The following is a 16,543-nucleotide window of genomic DNA, read 5'->3' on the forward strand; positions in this document are numbered from 1 at the left end:
TAGTTAAACTTTTGTTCATAACATCACTGTTCCTACCTTTGACATGGACAGCCCCTCTAACTGAAGTAGCACTGAATTCTAAATCATTACAAATCTTACAGAAGTAGTATTAAATCGTGGTTGAGGTCGGGCTTTAAATCGCACTACTTTAAATCGTCCCTGGTGTGACCGCAGGCTTGGGGGTTGATTTACTAAAACGGGAGAGTGCAAAATCTGGTGCAGCTGTGCATGGTAGCCAATCAGCTTCTAACTTCATCTTCAGTTAAGCTTGGATAAAAAAAAAAAGTGGAAGCGGTTTGGTTTCTATGCAATGCTCCACCAAATTTTGCACTCTCCAGTTTTAATTAAGAACAGTAAGGGGTTGATTTACTAAGACAAGTATACACTATAGGGAGATATGCTTGTTCATATTTCATGTCTGAGGTTTATAACCACTTTAAAGTAAATCAGAAATATGGGAACTGACTTTTATTGCTGGTTCTAATGCTGTCATCCTGACCCTTCACCACCTGGGAATAAGTAGGCATTGTGCAAAGTAGAGATCCCTATCTCCTAGGCTTGTTCTTTTAGCCAGGTTACATACTGTATTTGGCAGAGATGGTAGGATCGAGTTGAGAGCCCTTCACATGCTATTCATTGGGCTGCTCTGGACACTCTTATCCAAGGAATAGACCATGTAGTTCTACATTGTCTATTCCTTGCATAAGGGTGTCCAAAGCAAATCACACAGAGTGCAAATAGTATAAATGCACTGTAATGCATTCCCATAAAAGCACAAAGAAGAAAAAATACATGCAATGGACATCGCATTGTAATACATCCTTTCCCGGGTATGCTAGCCAGGGAAAGTGACTGACAGGGTGACTCGAAAGTGACTTCATACACGTCGCTTTCAGGATCACAGCAAGAAAGGGAGAAGAGCAGATGTCTGCTCTTCTCCCTCCCCTCCACCCGCTGGCAACTGTAATGTTAGTCCCAGACCTGCAGATAAGCAAGCAGGGCCCGGAGTACATTTTTGGGGCGGGTAGGGAGGCGCCGGTACCAGGGGTGTGTAAAAGCAATCGGTTGGCAGCACAGCCGCTTGAATGCTTCCACCTGACAGGCAGGAGTCTGCCTGTCAGTTTTACACACAATCCCCATGGCTGCAGCCATGGGACCTGAAAGGATAACTCCAATTTTAGTGACACTGTCCCAGATATTCTAAGTCTTTTGCAAGGTGCGGGAGTCTTCCGCATGCGGGCTGCGGCTCCCTGACACCTGCAAGCGCCGCGCGATATCCCGACTGTCTGTTTTAGCTGTCGGAGAACGGAGCCGATGCTTCCTGTATAGTTCCTGCTCTGTCCTGTCACAGGTGGAGTGATATCAAATGCACTCCACCTGTGAGGAGACCAAGAGATACAGGAAGCATCGGCTCTGTATGTTTACTCCAGCGCCGCTCCTCACACTCTCCCCCAGCAGTACTAGCCAGCAGTACCAGCCAGCAGTAACCACCAGCAGTAAGTCACATGTGCTAGGGGTGAAAAGAGTTTTTGCAGTTGGGATGTCTGTTGTCCCCATGCGGCCCCCGCCCGCGGATGTGCGGACTAAGATGCCGCACCGGCCAATAATGGAGGCTTTGCGGCCTACTGTAGAGAGATGCTTACATTGGGGAACTGGTGCCCTCTTATGGTGACCGGGGCTGCAACCAGCAGTCATTGATGAGCTGAGGGTTTCCCCTGCCTGTTCTCACTGCTCAGGGAAGAGGTGGAAGATGTTGAGGGCTTGATCTGGCGCCCTGTCCTTACTGGTGAGTGGACAGGGAGTGTGGGGCAGCTGGTCGAAACAGCCTCCGTTCCATTTACAACCCCAAAAAGATGTAAACCGTGTTTTAATTTATTTTTATTTTTGCATTAAACATTTTTACATTTTTTATTTATTTTTTTTTTTAATTCTCTCCCTGTCACACAGCCGAAGGCCCCTTTCACACGGGCTCTGCTTAGGCAGACCTGATCCGACCCGCCAGTCCCCTCTATGGAGTGCCGGATGTCCGCTGACCACCATCGCCATCCGATCCTGTTGGCCAAAAACAGACAGATGGTGGTCCTACTTCCTATCCGTCCGATGGGTCGAATCAGATGGCATTAGATTGAAATGGACAGGCAGTCCATTTCCATCCGACTCCCCCCATAGAGGGGAGCGGGACTGTGTCCTCTGCATAGCAGATTAGTGTAGAAATCCCCGCTGAGAAAGCGGATTCCGCTTAGTGGAGGTTCATGTGTGAAAGGGGCCTAAGGTGACATGAGTTACTTGATCTTCTATTCCCTCCAACTTGCTAGTGAGCCACTGACTATCACACCATCAAGCCAAGTACACAAGGGTTGAAAGCCGGGTAACCTCACCAGTTCATTAAAAACTGGCCACCATTGGGCCAGTGTGTATGGCAGCTGGTCCGACAGAAGCTGGCCATTCGGCATGCGTGGAAAAAACTGGCTCCTAACTTTTTTAGCTGGCTCCTAGATTTCAAGTAAATTTGTTAGCCCTGACTTAAGTACTTGGGCCTCATGCATACAGGTGGTTTAGCCCTCAGCATCAAATCCCAGTGTTTTCAGGCACCCAGGAGGCATAGGTGCGCCATCCAACAACCTTTCAGGATTATATGGCCCTAAACAAGAGTATTGCTCTGTACAGTGTAGCCGCCCTGCATTTCAGCCTGTCACAAAATACAGATTGCTGACATCAGGGCTGGATCTGGCTCCTGTGTGCATGGAGTTCTAACACCTCGAATACTTAGTCCTTACACTGTCACCTTGACAGTTAAATATCCTAATAGCCAAAGTGTTCTCAACAATGAATGCCTAATGTATCAGTGGCCAAAACGTGCCATGCCACTAATGGTGTTCTATTAGGTTTGGAAAGTTTTTCCAAGGAATAGATACCAGTGCAGACACAGCTTGTTTATTATGTATTCCTTCTGAAGGCCATAGTAGTCCCATTGTCATCTGTGCCCTTTAGTTGTGTGTTTGACCTGCATCTTTGCTCGTTTGTCTTGCGTTTTTCGATGAGCATCTTGTGATTCTCTGTTAATTGTAACTGTTGTTTTTCTCCTACATTTTCCTTTTAGTCAGATAATCAAAGACTGTTTTCGCAGCAAGTACAGAACAAACTTCTTCCTGGTGGTACGTACTCGTTTGTTTCTGGAGGAGATCCGTTAGACATTCCAGATCTCACATGGGAGCAGCTCAAACATTTCCATGCCACCCACTATCACCCAAGCAATGCCAGGTACAGTACAAGAGGACAAATGTCTCGGTGCACCATTTTTATCTTTTACTGCCTCTTATCCTTTTCAGCTGTAAGACTTCTCTTATGTTGGAACAATTCCTCTCATAACTTTCTTTCCAAAGATGGCCAATTAAAACCTATTTCAGCAAACTGATTATGTAGATGTTCTGCAGACAAAAAAAAAAAAAAGATCATAGCTGAAATCATCTGTTTTTCTCTATCGTTCATTGACAGACGCAGCTCCATATTCTTAACCATTGGGTTATGCTGCCCCCTACAGGAGTAGGACACTAGGCAGGAAAAAAACGTTACCACGCCTATGGGGCAGTCCCTGAAGGCATACACACACTCACTCTGATTCAGTTTGTTTCTGCCTGGTTTAGGAGTAGGACCTAGTTCCCTGCTGGGACTTCGGTCTTAGCATGTTTTTGATTTAAAAGGGAACCTTTTTTGTTAAAATTGTATTTTCTCTATCGTTCATTGACAGACGCAGCTTCATATTCTTCTTGACCATTGGCTTATACTGTCCCCTACAGGAGTAGAACACTAGGCAGGAAAAAACTTTACCAAGCCTATGGGGCAGTCCCTGCAGGCATACACCCACTCACTCTGATTCAGTTTGGTTCTGCCTAGTTTAGGAGTTGGACCTAGTTCCCGGCTGGGACTTCGGTATTAGCTTGTCTTTTTTATTTTAAAGGGAAACTTTGTTTAAAAATGTATTTTTTTAGCTAGTTATGTTCCTAAGAGAACTGCAATCAACAGCCAGACTGGGATTTGGACTGGATATCCTAGATCCTTAAGGTCCCCCAGCCTGGCCAGCGAGCGTGTGCAGGTTATAGCCCAGCGCTAGGCCTCGCCACGACAGAGCCCCAATGGATGGGGGCTGGCCTGCGAGGTAAACGCCTCGCCGGGATGCATACGACCTGGTTCGGCCTGGGTCGCAGCATACTCCTTGGCCGTCAGCACCCCCACCCCGAGTGTAGAGGTAGTCTGTCGTCTGTCCAGAGTGGCGCCCACCCGATGTTGTTGGTATGGCGAGTAGTGACCCCCATAGCTCTGGCGGTCTCTTGTTGGACGTGGGCCCCTCATTCCCCCTTGCCTCTCAGTATGTACCATGCTCCCCCAAGGCCTTTCTACCCACAAGCATAGCGGTCCCTACCTCAGTCAGCGACGGGGGTCCTCGGTGGAGCGGGATGGGTGGACGCGCCAATGCCGCTATAGTGAATCCGATGGGGGGGGGGGGGGTTAATCCTGTTGGGGGTCTCTGCTGGGTCTCCCCTGATGGCACTAATCGTTTGGACCTCTTGGGGGGTCCTGGAGACCGCATGGCACGTCAAAGGGGCCGCCATTTTACTGTAGAATCTTTCTGCCTCATTTTGCAGAAGTTCCCATTGAAATGCATTTGCGGCCATGTTTTTGTGGTTTCCCCATAGGAATGCATTAGGCGGCCTTTTTCTCAGAGTCCGCAAATGAAGGGCAGCAGGGAGCAGCTAGGCTTTTACTCTAGTGATGACCCAGGTACTTCCTCTTCCTGTGAAGATCATTTTTCTCTGCACAGCAGATCGGTTTTCCTCCATATCGAATGGTGGTATGTCTATTGGGGTCCCTGTAGGTCTTTCTCACCCTGCTATCTGCAGTGCTAGTGGCTGGGACTTGTAGTACCGCTGGTGCAGCAGTGTGGGTTTGTTCTTTGCAGTTTTCTTAACCTCCCTGGCGGTCTGATTATGTCAGACTTTTTTTTCTAAAAGCGGTACATTGTTTTGCATGGAAATATGTTTTATATTTTAGGCCTGTAATTCTTAGGAATAACCCACTTAAATCTGTCCAAACAAAAGTCTAGTAGACATCCCGGGTATGATAAAGTTTGAAACCCTAAATTATAATAACCTCCCTAGAGGTATTCCCGACTGTGGCTCGGGGTTAATATAGAGTACCAAAAGCGGTAACCCCGAGCCACATTTGGGATTACCCCACAATAAAATTCACCGTCTTCCAGCCATCCTCCCACTGTCGTCCCGTTATGTGCTCGCCCAATGCCGGCACTTGTCTTCCGGTTCCCTTCCCTGCGAGCGTCGCGAAGCAGGGGGTTGGAACCGGCGGCAATTTCAAATATGTAAATAAACCAAATGACATGATACAAAGTTGTTATCCTAACGGATTACACTGTATCATGCCATTTCACCTGGTGGCTTTTAGTGCCCTGCCTGTGCTTTTTCCAGTTCTTTGTGCCTGGAAAATTGAGAACGACTATGGTGTCCAAAAAGCGTTTTTTTCAAAAAATCGCTTTTAGGCTAACTGATTTTCCCTCATAATAAAATATCTCCACTTCGAAAATAATGAAGAATTTGATGAAACTACTCATCCTGCTCCAAAATGAAAAAAAATTTAGGAAGTATACCAAATGATTCTTCAGAATTTCCAACGGAGCTATGTGCCAGAAAGAGACATCAGAATCGTAGCTGTAGTCGCTTTCCATACCTGATGACGAATTTTCCACAAATTTCTATCGTTCAGTTCTTCAAGTAACTCCGTTTTGCTGTCCCTGTTTTCCAGTTTGTCTAAAAGCGATTTTGCGCAAACAGAATGCATTTTGGACGCAATGGTCGTTCTCAATTTTCCAGGCACAAAGAACTGAAAAAGCACAGGCAGGGCACTGGAAAGCCACAAGGTGAAATCCTGTGGTGAAATGGCATGATACAATGTAATCAGTTAGGATCACAGCTTTGTATCATGTCATTTGGTGTATTTACATTTTTGAAATTGCCGCCGCTTCCACCCCTCTGCGTCGTGACGCTCGCAGGGAAGGGAACATAAAGGCAAGTGCCCGCATCTGACGAGGAAGGCGGGGGATCGCGGGGGAAGGTCAGTTTTATTGTGAGGTAATCCCGAGTGTGACTCGGGGTTACCACTTTTGGTACTCCTATATTAACCCCCGAGCCACATTTGGGAATACTGTTAGGGAGGTTAAAGTGACACTGCGCTATTCCAGGGTTCATATGGAGTCCCAGGAACAAATTTCACCTACAGATCCCCTCCTTGCGGTTGCGGGAACCTCCGGGTTGCAACCCCTGTCTGCTTTACCGGCGGTTTTGGAAAATTTGGTTTTAAAAAATACCACTAGTAAAAAGCGCCCTGCCTCTCCTGTATCCTCAGATTCTGAGGTAGATGTGGCCGCCGCGGACGCATGTCACCCTGAGGGTTCTGCGTCATCACACTCAGATGGCGAGGACGACGTATCCTCATCTGCAGCCACGTGGGAAAATGCGCTGGTGGAGGCACTTGGTGTCAGTGCGGGAAACTCTAAAAATGGCGGATGATTCTGCAGTGTCAATGACGCAGGTGTCATTTGGCACTCGCAAATCCCAGAAGTCGGGCAAGGTTTTCCAATGGGGGCGCCTCAAGCAGATGTTAGTGGTGCTGAAGCATTTTAAGAAACGCTATTTATTCGCGGATGCTGTATTTGCAAAATGGACCGTTCCATCGAAGGTGGACCATCCGGTCTCCAGACTGAACAAATCTACTGTGGTCCCGGTGGGGGGAGTCCCCGGTCTTTACAGACGCTGTGAATAGACAGATTGAGTCTGTTCCGCCACTTACTTGTGATAGCGGGTGCAATACTTAAACCGATCTTCGTGATCACTCTGGTGTCCCAGTGTGTCCCACCAAAAAGCGACCTAGAAACAGAACAGGTCCCTCCGGGCCTGGCAGAGTGAACAGACCAAATGGTCCAAGCCCTACTATTTATATGTGATGCGTAGCTTGATGCGGCCCCTCTTGTAGCCAGAGTATCCGGGATGGGGGTAGCTATTAGAAACATGGTGTGGGTAAAAAGCTGGTCTGCGGATCAGGCTTCAAAAAAGGCTCTATCAGAGCTCCCTTTACGAGGGACCGTTTGTTTGGATCCCCATTGGATGAACTGATCAAAGGTCTTACAGGTGGGAAGAGTACTCTTCTTCCTCAATCCTCCAAGGGCAAGTCACCACGTAATAGAGGGGGGCCTTATTTTACAGCCCACAGGCGGCCTTTTCGTGCCTCCTGCACGCAGGAGAAAGGATCAAAGCCATTTAGGTCTTCTGAGGGTTCCAAGAAGACATGGTCAGGTAAGCCAAGATCAAGCCAATCCAGATCTACAGATAAATCCCCGTCTGCATAAAGGGATGCCCTCACTCGTAACTGGGGTGGGGGGCATCTTCGCTTCTTTCCAGAACCATGGACCTCCTTGATTCAGGACAAATGGGTCCCCAAACTGATCTGATCGAATTACAAGATCAAATTCAGGGCTCGACCGTCGGACAGATTCTTCGCGTCCAATCTATGTCTATCTCCAGATCGGTTAAGGGATCTATTAGAGGCGGTACAAGATCTGCTGTCGCAAGGGGTGATTGTGCCGGTTCCCCCTCGGGAATGCTTTCAGGGGTTCTATTCAAACCTGTTCACTGTTCCCAGGAAAGAAGGCAAAGTGCGTCCACTCCTGGACCTCAAGGCTCTGAACCGATTTGTGCGGGTACAGAAGTTTCAAATGGCGTCCATTCGCACGGTAGTAGCGTCCCCTACACCAAGGAGACTGGCCTCTATCGATATTAAGGATGCATATCTACACATTTCTATGTATGCTGGACACCAGCTTTTTCTTTGCTTCGCTGTGGGAGAGGAGCATTATCAATTTGTGGTGTTACACTTTGGTCTCGCCTCCGTTCTCAGGGTCTTCACCAAAGTGTTGGCTCCGGTATTGGCATTACTGCGACAACGGGGGATTTCGGTACTTGGGTACCTGGACGATCTCCTCTTTAAGAGCAGACTCGCATTCAGTCCTGTTGGGCGACTTGACAGTCACTGTACGGATTCTGCAAGAGTTTGGTTGGTACATCAATTTTAAAAAATCTGCTCTGGTATCATCTTCAAAACTGGACTATCTGGGCCTGACTCTGGACTCTGCTTCCACGAGGGTGTTTCTTCCCCTGGAGAAGCTGCAAAAGTTGCAGAGGGTGATTCGTTTGCTGTTATCCAGCAACCTGTCTTCTCTGTGGACTTGCATGCGAGCCTTAGGCCTGATGGTGCCGACCTTCAAGGCGGTTCCATTTGCTCAGTTCCACACGACACCCTTACAAAGGGAAATTCTTGTCAAGTGGAACAAAGATCCAAAATCCTTGGCACACTATGATTTGGTTGAGTCACAGCACAAAGAGTGCTCTTTTGTGGTTGGTTCGCTTGTTGGCCCTACGCCAGGGCAAGTCCTTTCTCCCATTGTTTTGGACCGTGGGAACCACAGATGCTTGCCTTTCCGGCTGGGGAGGAGTGCTTGGGAAGCTGTGTCCAGGGGTCCTGGACCGTGGAAGAGTCCAGACTACCGATCAATAGTCTGGAACTCTGAGCGATAAAGCTTTGCCTGAGTCACTGGAGAAATTGTCTGCAGGGTTGTCCAGTTTGGATTAAATCGGACAATGCCACGGCCGTGGCTCAAGTCAATCATCAAGGGGGCACCAAGAGTGTCTTGGCAGCCTGGGAGGTGGCCGAGATCCTGAAATGGGCAGAAAATTTTGTTCCTGCCCTTTCTGCCGTGCATATCTCAGGACTGGAGAACTGGCAGGCAGATAACTCTTGAGTCGTCAGGTGTTGGATCACGGGGAATAGTCCCTGCAACCGGAGGTGTTTCACCTGCTGTGGATCTGGTGGGGGACATCTGACGTCGACCTGTTAGCCTCTCGACTCCACAAGAGGGTACAGAGGTTTGTAGCAAGGTCTTGGGATCCTCTGGCCAATGCCACAGACGAACTGGTGGCTTCTTGGGGTCAATATCGGCTGATCTATGCATTCCCTCCACTGAAACTCCTGCTGAGGCCTCTGTGCAGAATAGAGGTGGAAGGGATTCCAGTGATTCTGGTGGCACCAGACTGGCCTCGCCCGTCTTGGTACGCAGATCTAGTAAGGTTGGTGGCTAATGCTCCTTGGAGACTTCCTCTCAGGGAAGATCTGCTGTCTCAAGGACCGATCTTCCATCCTGCTTTAACGGCGTGGCTGTTGAAAGCCAAGTATTGAAGGATAGGGATATTTCTGACTCAGTGATTCCTACACTGTAAAAAGGCTAGAAAATCAACCTCCAGCAAGATCCATCATCGTACATGAAAATCGTACATCTCATGGTGTGAATGGCTGAAGGTGCATCCTCGCCTTTTTTTTCGGTGGCTAGGATTTTGACCTAGCAAAGAGGGGTTGAACTGCGGTTTAACATTTTCAAGGCTTTTATTCAAATCTGTTTACTGTTCCCAGGAAGGAAGGCAAGGTCTGCCCGATCTTGGACCTCAAGGCTCTGAACCACTTTGTGCGGGTTCAGAAATTTCAGATGGAGTCTATTCACACGGTAGTGGCATTCCTTCATCAAGGGGATTTTCTGGCCTATATCGATATCAAGGACGCTTACCTTCATATCCCAATATGTGTCGGGCACCAGAGTTTTCTTCGATTTGCAGTGGGCAAGGAGCACTATCAATTTGTGGCTTTACCCTTTGGCCTCGCCTCCAGCTCCTCGGTTGTTCACGAAAGTGTTGGTCCCGTTGTTGGCCTTGCACAGGCAGAAGGGCATCGCAGTGTTGGCATACCTAGACAATCTAATTCTGCGTGCAGTGTCTTCATTGGCTCTAGAAGTTGATTTGGACATTACTGTGCAAACTCTACAAGAGTTCGGCTGGACACTGAATTTCTAAAAATCGGCTCTGACTCCATCCACGAAGTTGGACTACCTGGGCCTGACGCTGGATTCAGCCTCGGCCTGGGTGTTTTTTCCACAGGCGAAACTTCTGAAGTTGCAAGATGCGTTTCGGCTTCTGTTGTCCAACCGTTGGTCGTCTTTCAGGACTTGCATGCAAGTGCTGGGCCTGATGGTTTCCACCTTTTTTGAAGCGGTTCTGTTTGCTCCGTTCCATACCAGACCTCTGAAAAAGGAGATTCTTACGAAATGGAACAAGGGTCCAACAGGATCCACAGTTGCTGGAAAATCTGATCCTGTTGAGCCGGGGTACGTGGGTCTCTGACCTGCTGGCTCCACTCTCCGGCGCTTCATCTAGGGAAGTCCTTTCACACCCTGTGGTTTCCACAGATGCCAGCCTGTCTGTGTGGGGAGGAGTCTTGGGCGTTTACTCTGCTCAAGGAGTTTGGACTCGGGAGGAGTCCAGTCTGCTGATCAACATCTTGGAGATTTGGGCAATCAAGCTTTGTCTTTCCCGTTGGAGGGATCGCCTGCAGGGGTGCCTGGTAAGGGTACAATCGGACAATGCCACGGCTGTATGACAATCAAGGGGGCACAGGAAGTGCCCTGCTGGCCCTGGAAGTAACCGGAATTCTACGGTGCACATTCCGGGGGTAGAGAATTGGTAGGCGGACTACCTCAGTCGGCAGATGTTGGATCAGGGAGAATGGTCTCTCCATCCGGAGGTGTTTCATCAACTGTATCTCTGGTGGGGGACTCCCGATGTGGACCTGTTGCAGAGGTTCCTATCAAGCTCCCGGAATCCTCTGGCCGCAGACGCCCTGATGGTCCCTTGGAGTCAATATCGTCTGATTTACGCTTTTCCTCCAATACAACGTCTGTCGAGACTGCTACGCAGAATCGAGGTAGAAGGCATTCCTGTCATTCTGGTGGCACCAGACTGGCCTCACCAGTCTTGGTACGCAGGCCTAGTAAGGCTGGTAGCCGACGCTCCTTGGAACTTTCCTCAGAGAGGATCTTCTGTCTCTGGCTGCATTGTCCTGTCGGTCACTTTTACCTGGCGGTTCCCAGGACAAACTGGTGTTACGACGATTGTGTTGACGTCTTTATGTCCTAAGCCGAAACATCCTAAAGAAATTGCCCTAATTACTTAGATGTGGTTTGATCAGAGTGTATCTGGCGGCGACTGAGTTGATTCGTAAATCCGATTCTTTGTTTGTCCTCACGGATGGACCCCATAAGGGGCAGGCCGCATCTGCTGCGGCCATTTATAGATGGATCAGACAGACAGTGATGCAGGCCTATTCTATTAAGGGTCAGGTTCCTCCTTTCCCTGTCAAGGCGCATTCTACGAGGGCACTTAGTGCCTCCTGGGCCTTCCGTCATCAGGCATCAATTGTTCAAGTGTTCAAGGCGGCTACGTAGTCTTCTGTACACACATTCACAAAGTTTTATAAGGTGGATGTCCTTGCATCTTCGGATGCTGCGTTCGGCCGCAAAGTTTTGCTGGCTGTGGTTGCAGAGGCTCCTGCCTCTTGAGGGTGTATTTTATCCTGGTACTGTATTTTATCCAGTTGTTCCTGGTTTATCTGCTTGGCTATGTTCATCCCTTGTTGGGAATTTTATCTAATGTTGTGTTCTTCCCACCCCTCAAATTGACACTGCTTTCTATCATCCAATCATGTGCAAGCAAAAATGCTGCTGTTTTTTATTTTCCTTGCATGTTCCTCTCAGATGAGACAAGACTATTTGCCTTTAGTAAATCAACCCCATTGTCTTTCAATTTGCTATACTCGTGTCATTGGCTGCATTGTATTCTCTGTGTACATCGCTACTGAAAAGGTTGGAGCTTACAATAATAAGGATTATCTGTCCAGCAGCTTATAAAATGTGGCAGTCATTGTCTCAACTAAGAAATCCTAACATCATTTCATGTATCTGTCAGATGCTTCCTCTCCTCCATGTATGTGTTTATCATAACTGGTCATCTATTATGTTTGGGTAGTGCCGTGCGAATGAAAAGGACTATTTTTACCTCTCTGCTTGTGTGTTTTTTACATGTAGAGAGAAAAAAAAATCAAACAGCCGAGCCAAAGAAGAATAAAATGTTGGGTTGATCAGTAAGAGAAAAGCTGGATAAAAATGTCAGAAAGGGGGTCAATGGATGGTATTGGGGAAAACAAACACGTGTCTGTAGGAATGCAACTTGTTTCCAATTTTACTCCAGCAAATTAGAGTGGCAGAATTCTTACCTGTGCGACTTCCTCACATTTTATATTCAGGATTTTTAGAAAAACTGTAAATGCTTAAAGAATTCTGCAAAGCGCTGCTTTCATTGATAATGACCGTATAACCTGACCCTGTTTTATACCTCTGGGACGACTGCAAATATTGCACCTCCGTTTTCACTCTTTTGTGAAAACAGTGCTTCTCAATCCTGTAACTGCCAACTACATGGGCAGGGATTTGAATTTATGATTCTTTATGTTGCAACATCTCCTGCAGCAAGTCAAGCTCTTATGAGCTCCCAGTAGGAGCTTCCACTTTGTTGGGTTAAGCTGCATGCTGGTTTCCAGGGTGTGGTCAAGTTTTTAGGAGCCAATAGGTTCTCTTTATTGATTCGTTATCTTGATGCTGAAGTTTAATTTGTTTTATTTTGCCATTCCTTCTACCTCCTTTCCCCCTCATCAACATGCCGACGACTATTTAAAATAAATATTTTCTGATTTCATCACTGAGTCTCTGCGCTGCTCTATGCAGTGTAGCAGATCATAGCTGGTGGTAGGGGGCAGCAGAGTGCTGTACATAGTACACTTCCCAAGAGCACTCTGTCCTGATACAAGAAGAGGGTTGGCTCTTGGGAGGAGTTATGCAAATATAAAATGCTTGGATGGGTGGGTGTCAGTCTAGAGGCGCTTTTGAAGCGGTCTCTATCTGACTTACTGTGGCTTAAAAGACACACTGAGAAGCTCATCGTATTCACTGAAATCAGAGTAAGCACTTTAACCCCTTGATGCCAACCTCACACAAATATGCAGCCCCACTAGACTGGGCTTTTTTTCTGTGGGGCCAGATATTTGCGTATCTCCTTTTTTGTGCTGGGAGCTCACCGCACATATTAATATCTTGATCTGGAACTCTCTGAAAACCTCTGATTGGCTACCACAGTGATCAGTCACTGTGATGCCCACCCCCCCCCCCCTCCCCCATGTTTTCTTTCTCTGTGAATGGAGGGGAGAGATACATTGTATCTTTCTTTCCTTGCAGAGAGGGAAAAACAAAATGCAAAAAAAGTGTGTGTGTGTGTGTGTGTACATACATACATACAGAGAGAAATGTTCTATCCAAGATTTTCTGCCGCTGTCAGTGTATTATACTGCAGTAACATCAGCTACATGCCATATCCAATCCTGCGTTCTGCAGCATTACAGGTGACTTCAAGTCTGCTTTTGGAATAAAATAGTCAGGCCGAGTGCTTCTCAACCATCCAGTGGATGTCTTGTATTTTTCAAAGAGCAAAATGTTTCTGCTGATTGGCTGAGGTAAAAATCATGACATCTGCCTGCCTCTCTAACTCGGCCAATCAGCAGAAGACTTGTGTGCATTGATAACAATACAAGGCTTCCTTTGAATGGCTGAGAGCCCTCCGAGTCCAATTTGATTATTTTTCCTAGCAGGAGACAGGAAGTCACCCATGCTGCCGGATCACAAGGAATTTGCTTGATATAGGTAAAATGGCAATCTCAGTGCAAGTAAATCAATGGCCCAAAAAGTTCCCCATGGACTGTGGCAAAATGGAAATATGGCTGTTTAGGACCTGTATCAACTATAACTCTATATTCTTCTTCTTTTTTTTTTTTTTTTTTTTTTTTGCCTATTTTTACATTGTATTACCAGAATTATTGAAGCAGAATTCATTCATAATAATAAATGTGTATTCATTTTCCAGGTTCCTTACCTATGGTGATTTCCCCTTGGAGGGGCATTTAGAACAAATCGTTAAAGAGGCCTTGGTCAAGTTTAAGAGCATAGACCCCCATACTGAGGTCCCTGCACAGAAGCACTGGGATAAACCGGTTAGTGTTTTCTTGGAGAACTACTATCAAAATATGTTGTGTTCTGATAACTGGATTTATGGAAAGATCGTATTCCATTTTTTTTTTTTTTTTTTTGGTGCTGTGAGCCTTGGTGCAAATCATGTAAAGTTAAAGAGGAAGTAAACCCTCCTCTGCAACTTGTACCTATAGGTAAGCCTATGATAAGGTTTACCTATAGGTACTGTAAATATCTCCTAAACATGTAAATATCTTCTAAACATCTACCGTTTTTAGGAGATATTTAGCTTGCATGCAGCCAGTGACATCACTGGCGCATGCGCTCTGAAGGAACGGCCGCTCGTGCCGTTCCTTCAGAGCCAAGTGCCGTGAAAGTCACCAGGGCTCCAGCCAATCAGATGGCCGGATGCTGCAAAGCAGAAAGAAGAGTGACCGAACATGTCCCCCGTGAGGGAGGTGAGCGATCTGCACTGCGGAGCTTCGTTCTAAGGTAAGTATTTAATAATAAGCTAGTATGCAATGCATACTAGCTCATTATGTGTTTGTCTTTCAGGTGTTTGTTTTTTTTTTTTTTTTTTAATTTCTGAGGTTTACAACCTCTTTAAGTGCTACTCTTTATTAAGTGCCACTATATTTACAGTTTGCTTAGAAACAGAATATTAAAATGACCTGTCTTTTTACAGAGAGAATATCAGATCACCTGTGCTGTAGACACTTTTGCACCAGATCCATCCAGACAGACCATGCTCAGCATTGGCTTTCTGACAGCTGAGTAAGTATCCAAATCCTAACTGGAAAATTTGGCTAAAACTGCTCAAACATTTTCAATATGAGAAATCACGTATTGCTTGAAAGCTGAACTCCAGACAGACAGAAGATATAAACCTTAACCACTTCCTAATGAGTGCGTGTATAAATGTGTATGTGTAATATATATTATAAAATCTTTGGGAAGTGGTGTTGATATCAGGATCATGGCATCCTGGCATGTCCCTGATATCATGGAAATGCAGTTTGCTGTGAAAGACTGCCAAGCCCAGAGGCCCAATACCTTCTAAAACCAGCAGATGGGGGGACCCCTCCGCCACATGCTGCTGTTTTCAAGCTCTCGCGTCCCACTCGGGAGCCTGGGGCTGCTGGGACAGTCGCGCCGGCTGACTATAGCTACAAAGAGGGAACTCGCAAAAATTACCGCGCACGCAAGTCCCAAACATGTATGTAAACAGTGATCACACAACAGGAGACCATCAGAATGAGAGCAATAATTCTAGTATCAGTCCACGAGCGCTAAGCTAGTAAGTTGTATATAAGGCTTTTAAAATGTAGCCCATGGATAAATGTAATGTGTCAGAATTGTTCGCCATTCAATAGGCATGCACATTTTTAGAGCGTGACATATTGAGTATCTGTTTACTCTGTGCAACATCGTCTTGTGTGATGAGTAGGGAAAAAAATGTCAGTAGCCTCTACCTGTAAAACCATTTCTTTTTTTTGGAGGTTGTCTGATTATTGCCCATCTAGTGCAACTATTGTTATTTCATTAACATCAAAGCAGCTGAAACTGATTACAACCTCTTTAAGTAGCAGAGTGCGTTGTTAAACTCATTAAAATGTTTTATTTTTTTTCCAACCTGAAAGAGAAACACAATGTGCTAATATGCATCGCATACTAGCTCATTATGAAATACTTACCTTAGAACGAGCCCCCGCCGTGCCGCCCGCTTACCTGTGTGACGGGCGACATGATCAATCACCCGTCTTCCAGGATCGCGGCATCCGGCCATCTGATTGGTCGGACCCGCGATTACGTCACTCCCGCGCATTGCGCTCGGGAGCCGACGGTCATGGCACAGGGCTCTGAAGGAAAGGCAGGCACCAGCGGCCGTTCCTTCAGAGCGCATGCGCCAGTGATGTCACTGGCTGCATTTAAGGTAAATATCTCCTAAACGGTGCATGTTTAGGAGATATTTACAGTACCTATAGGTAAGCTTTATCATAGGCTTACCTATAGGTAAAAGTTGCAGAGGAGGGTTTACTTCCTCTTTAACATTCCAGATCAATATCCCAGGGGTTTCATTGACTTGCTGCTACACTTGGATTAAAACGTATTTCGTTAAAAAGTTAAGAGCTGTGTGTGTGTATACATGTATATGTGTGTGTATATAATATATATATATTATAGTGTATATGTATATGTGTACATATCACAGATATGTGCATTAAGTGCTATTGTGCTAAATACGAAAATAATTTAATGCAGTATTATTATTCAAAAAGTGCTCAAATGTAGGCGCAGAAAGGTGCAAATAATAACAATGATCAATGTCCACAATACAACAATATGACCCAAATAATCAGTCCCTTTTTCCAAGTGAAACCGTGCTCAATAAGGTGCTGATGCCAAAAAGTGTTAATGCCAAAGGTGCTGTGGTGCTCCACAAGGTGGAAGGTGCCTCAATTCCCCCTAAGGCAATCCACTCACCAGAGCCTATGCATAAATGAGCCTTGGAATTATATGGACCAG

General features: G+C 46.4%; 1 protein-coding gene across 1 annotated transcript in view; it reads left to right on the forward strand.

Moving 5' to 3' along the window:
• The window catches only part of PITRM1 (pitrilysin metallopeptidase 1), a 134,220-nt gene that overhangs the window by 28,037 nt on the left and 89,640 nt on the right, over nt 1-16,543 (forward strand). Inside the window, exons 7-9 of the mRNA XM_082258265.1 lie at nt 3,101-3,261; nt 13,914-14,040; nt 14,703-14,791. Of these exons, the coding sequence (XP_082114391.1) occupies nt 3,101-3,261; nt 13,914-14,040; nt 14,703-14,791 (377 nt within the window). The remainder of the gene's footprint in view (nt 1-3,100; nt 3,262-13,913; nt 14,041-14,702; nt 14,792-16,543) is intronic.

Source organism: Pelophylax lessonae (genome assembly GCF_965119305.1).
Source record: "Pelophylax lessonae genome assembly, chromosome: 5".
NCBI classification, from domain to species: domain Eukaryota; kingdom Metazoa; phylum Chordata; class Amphibia; order Anura; family Ranidae; genus Pelophylax; species Pelophylax lessonae.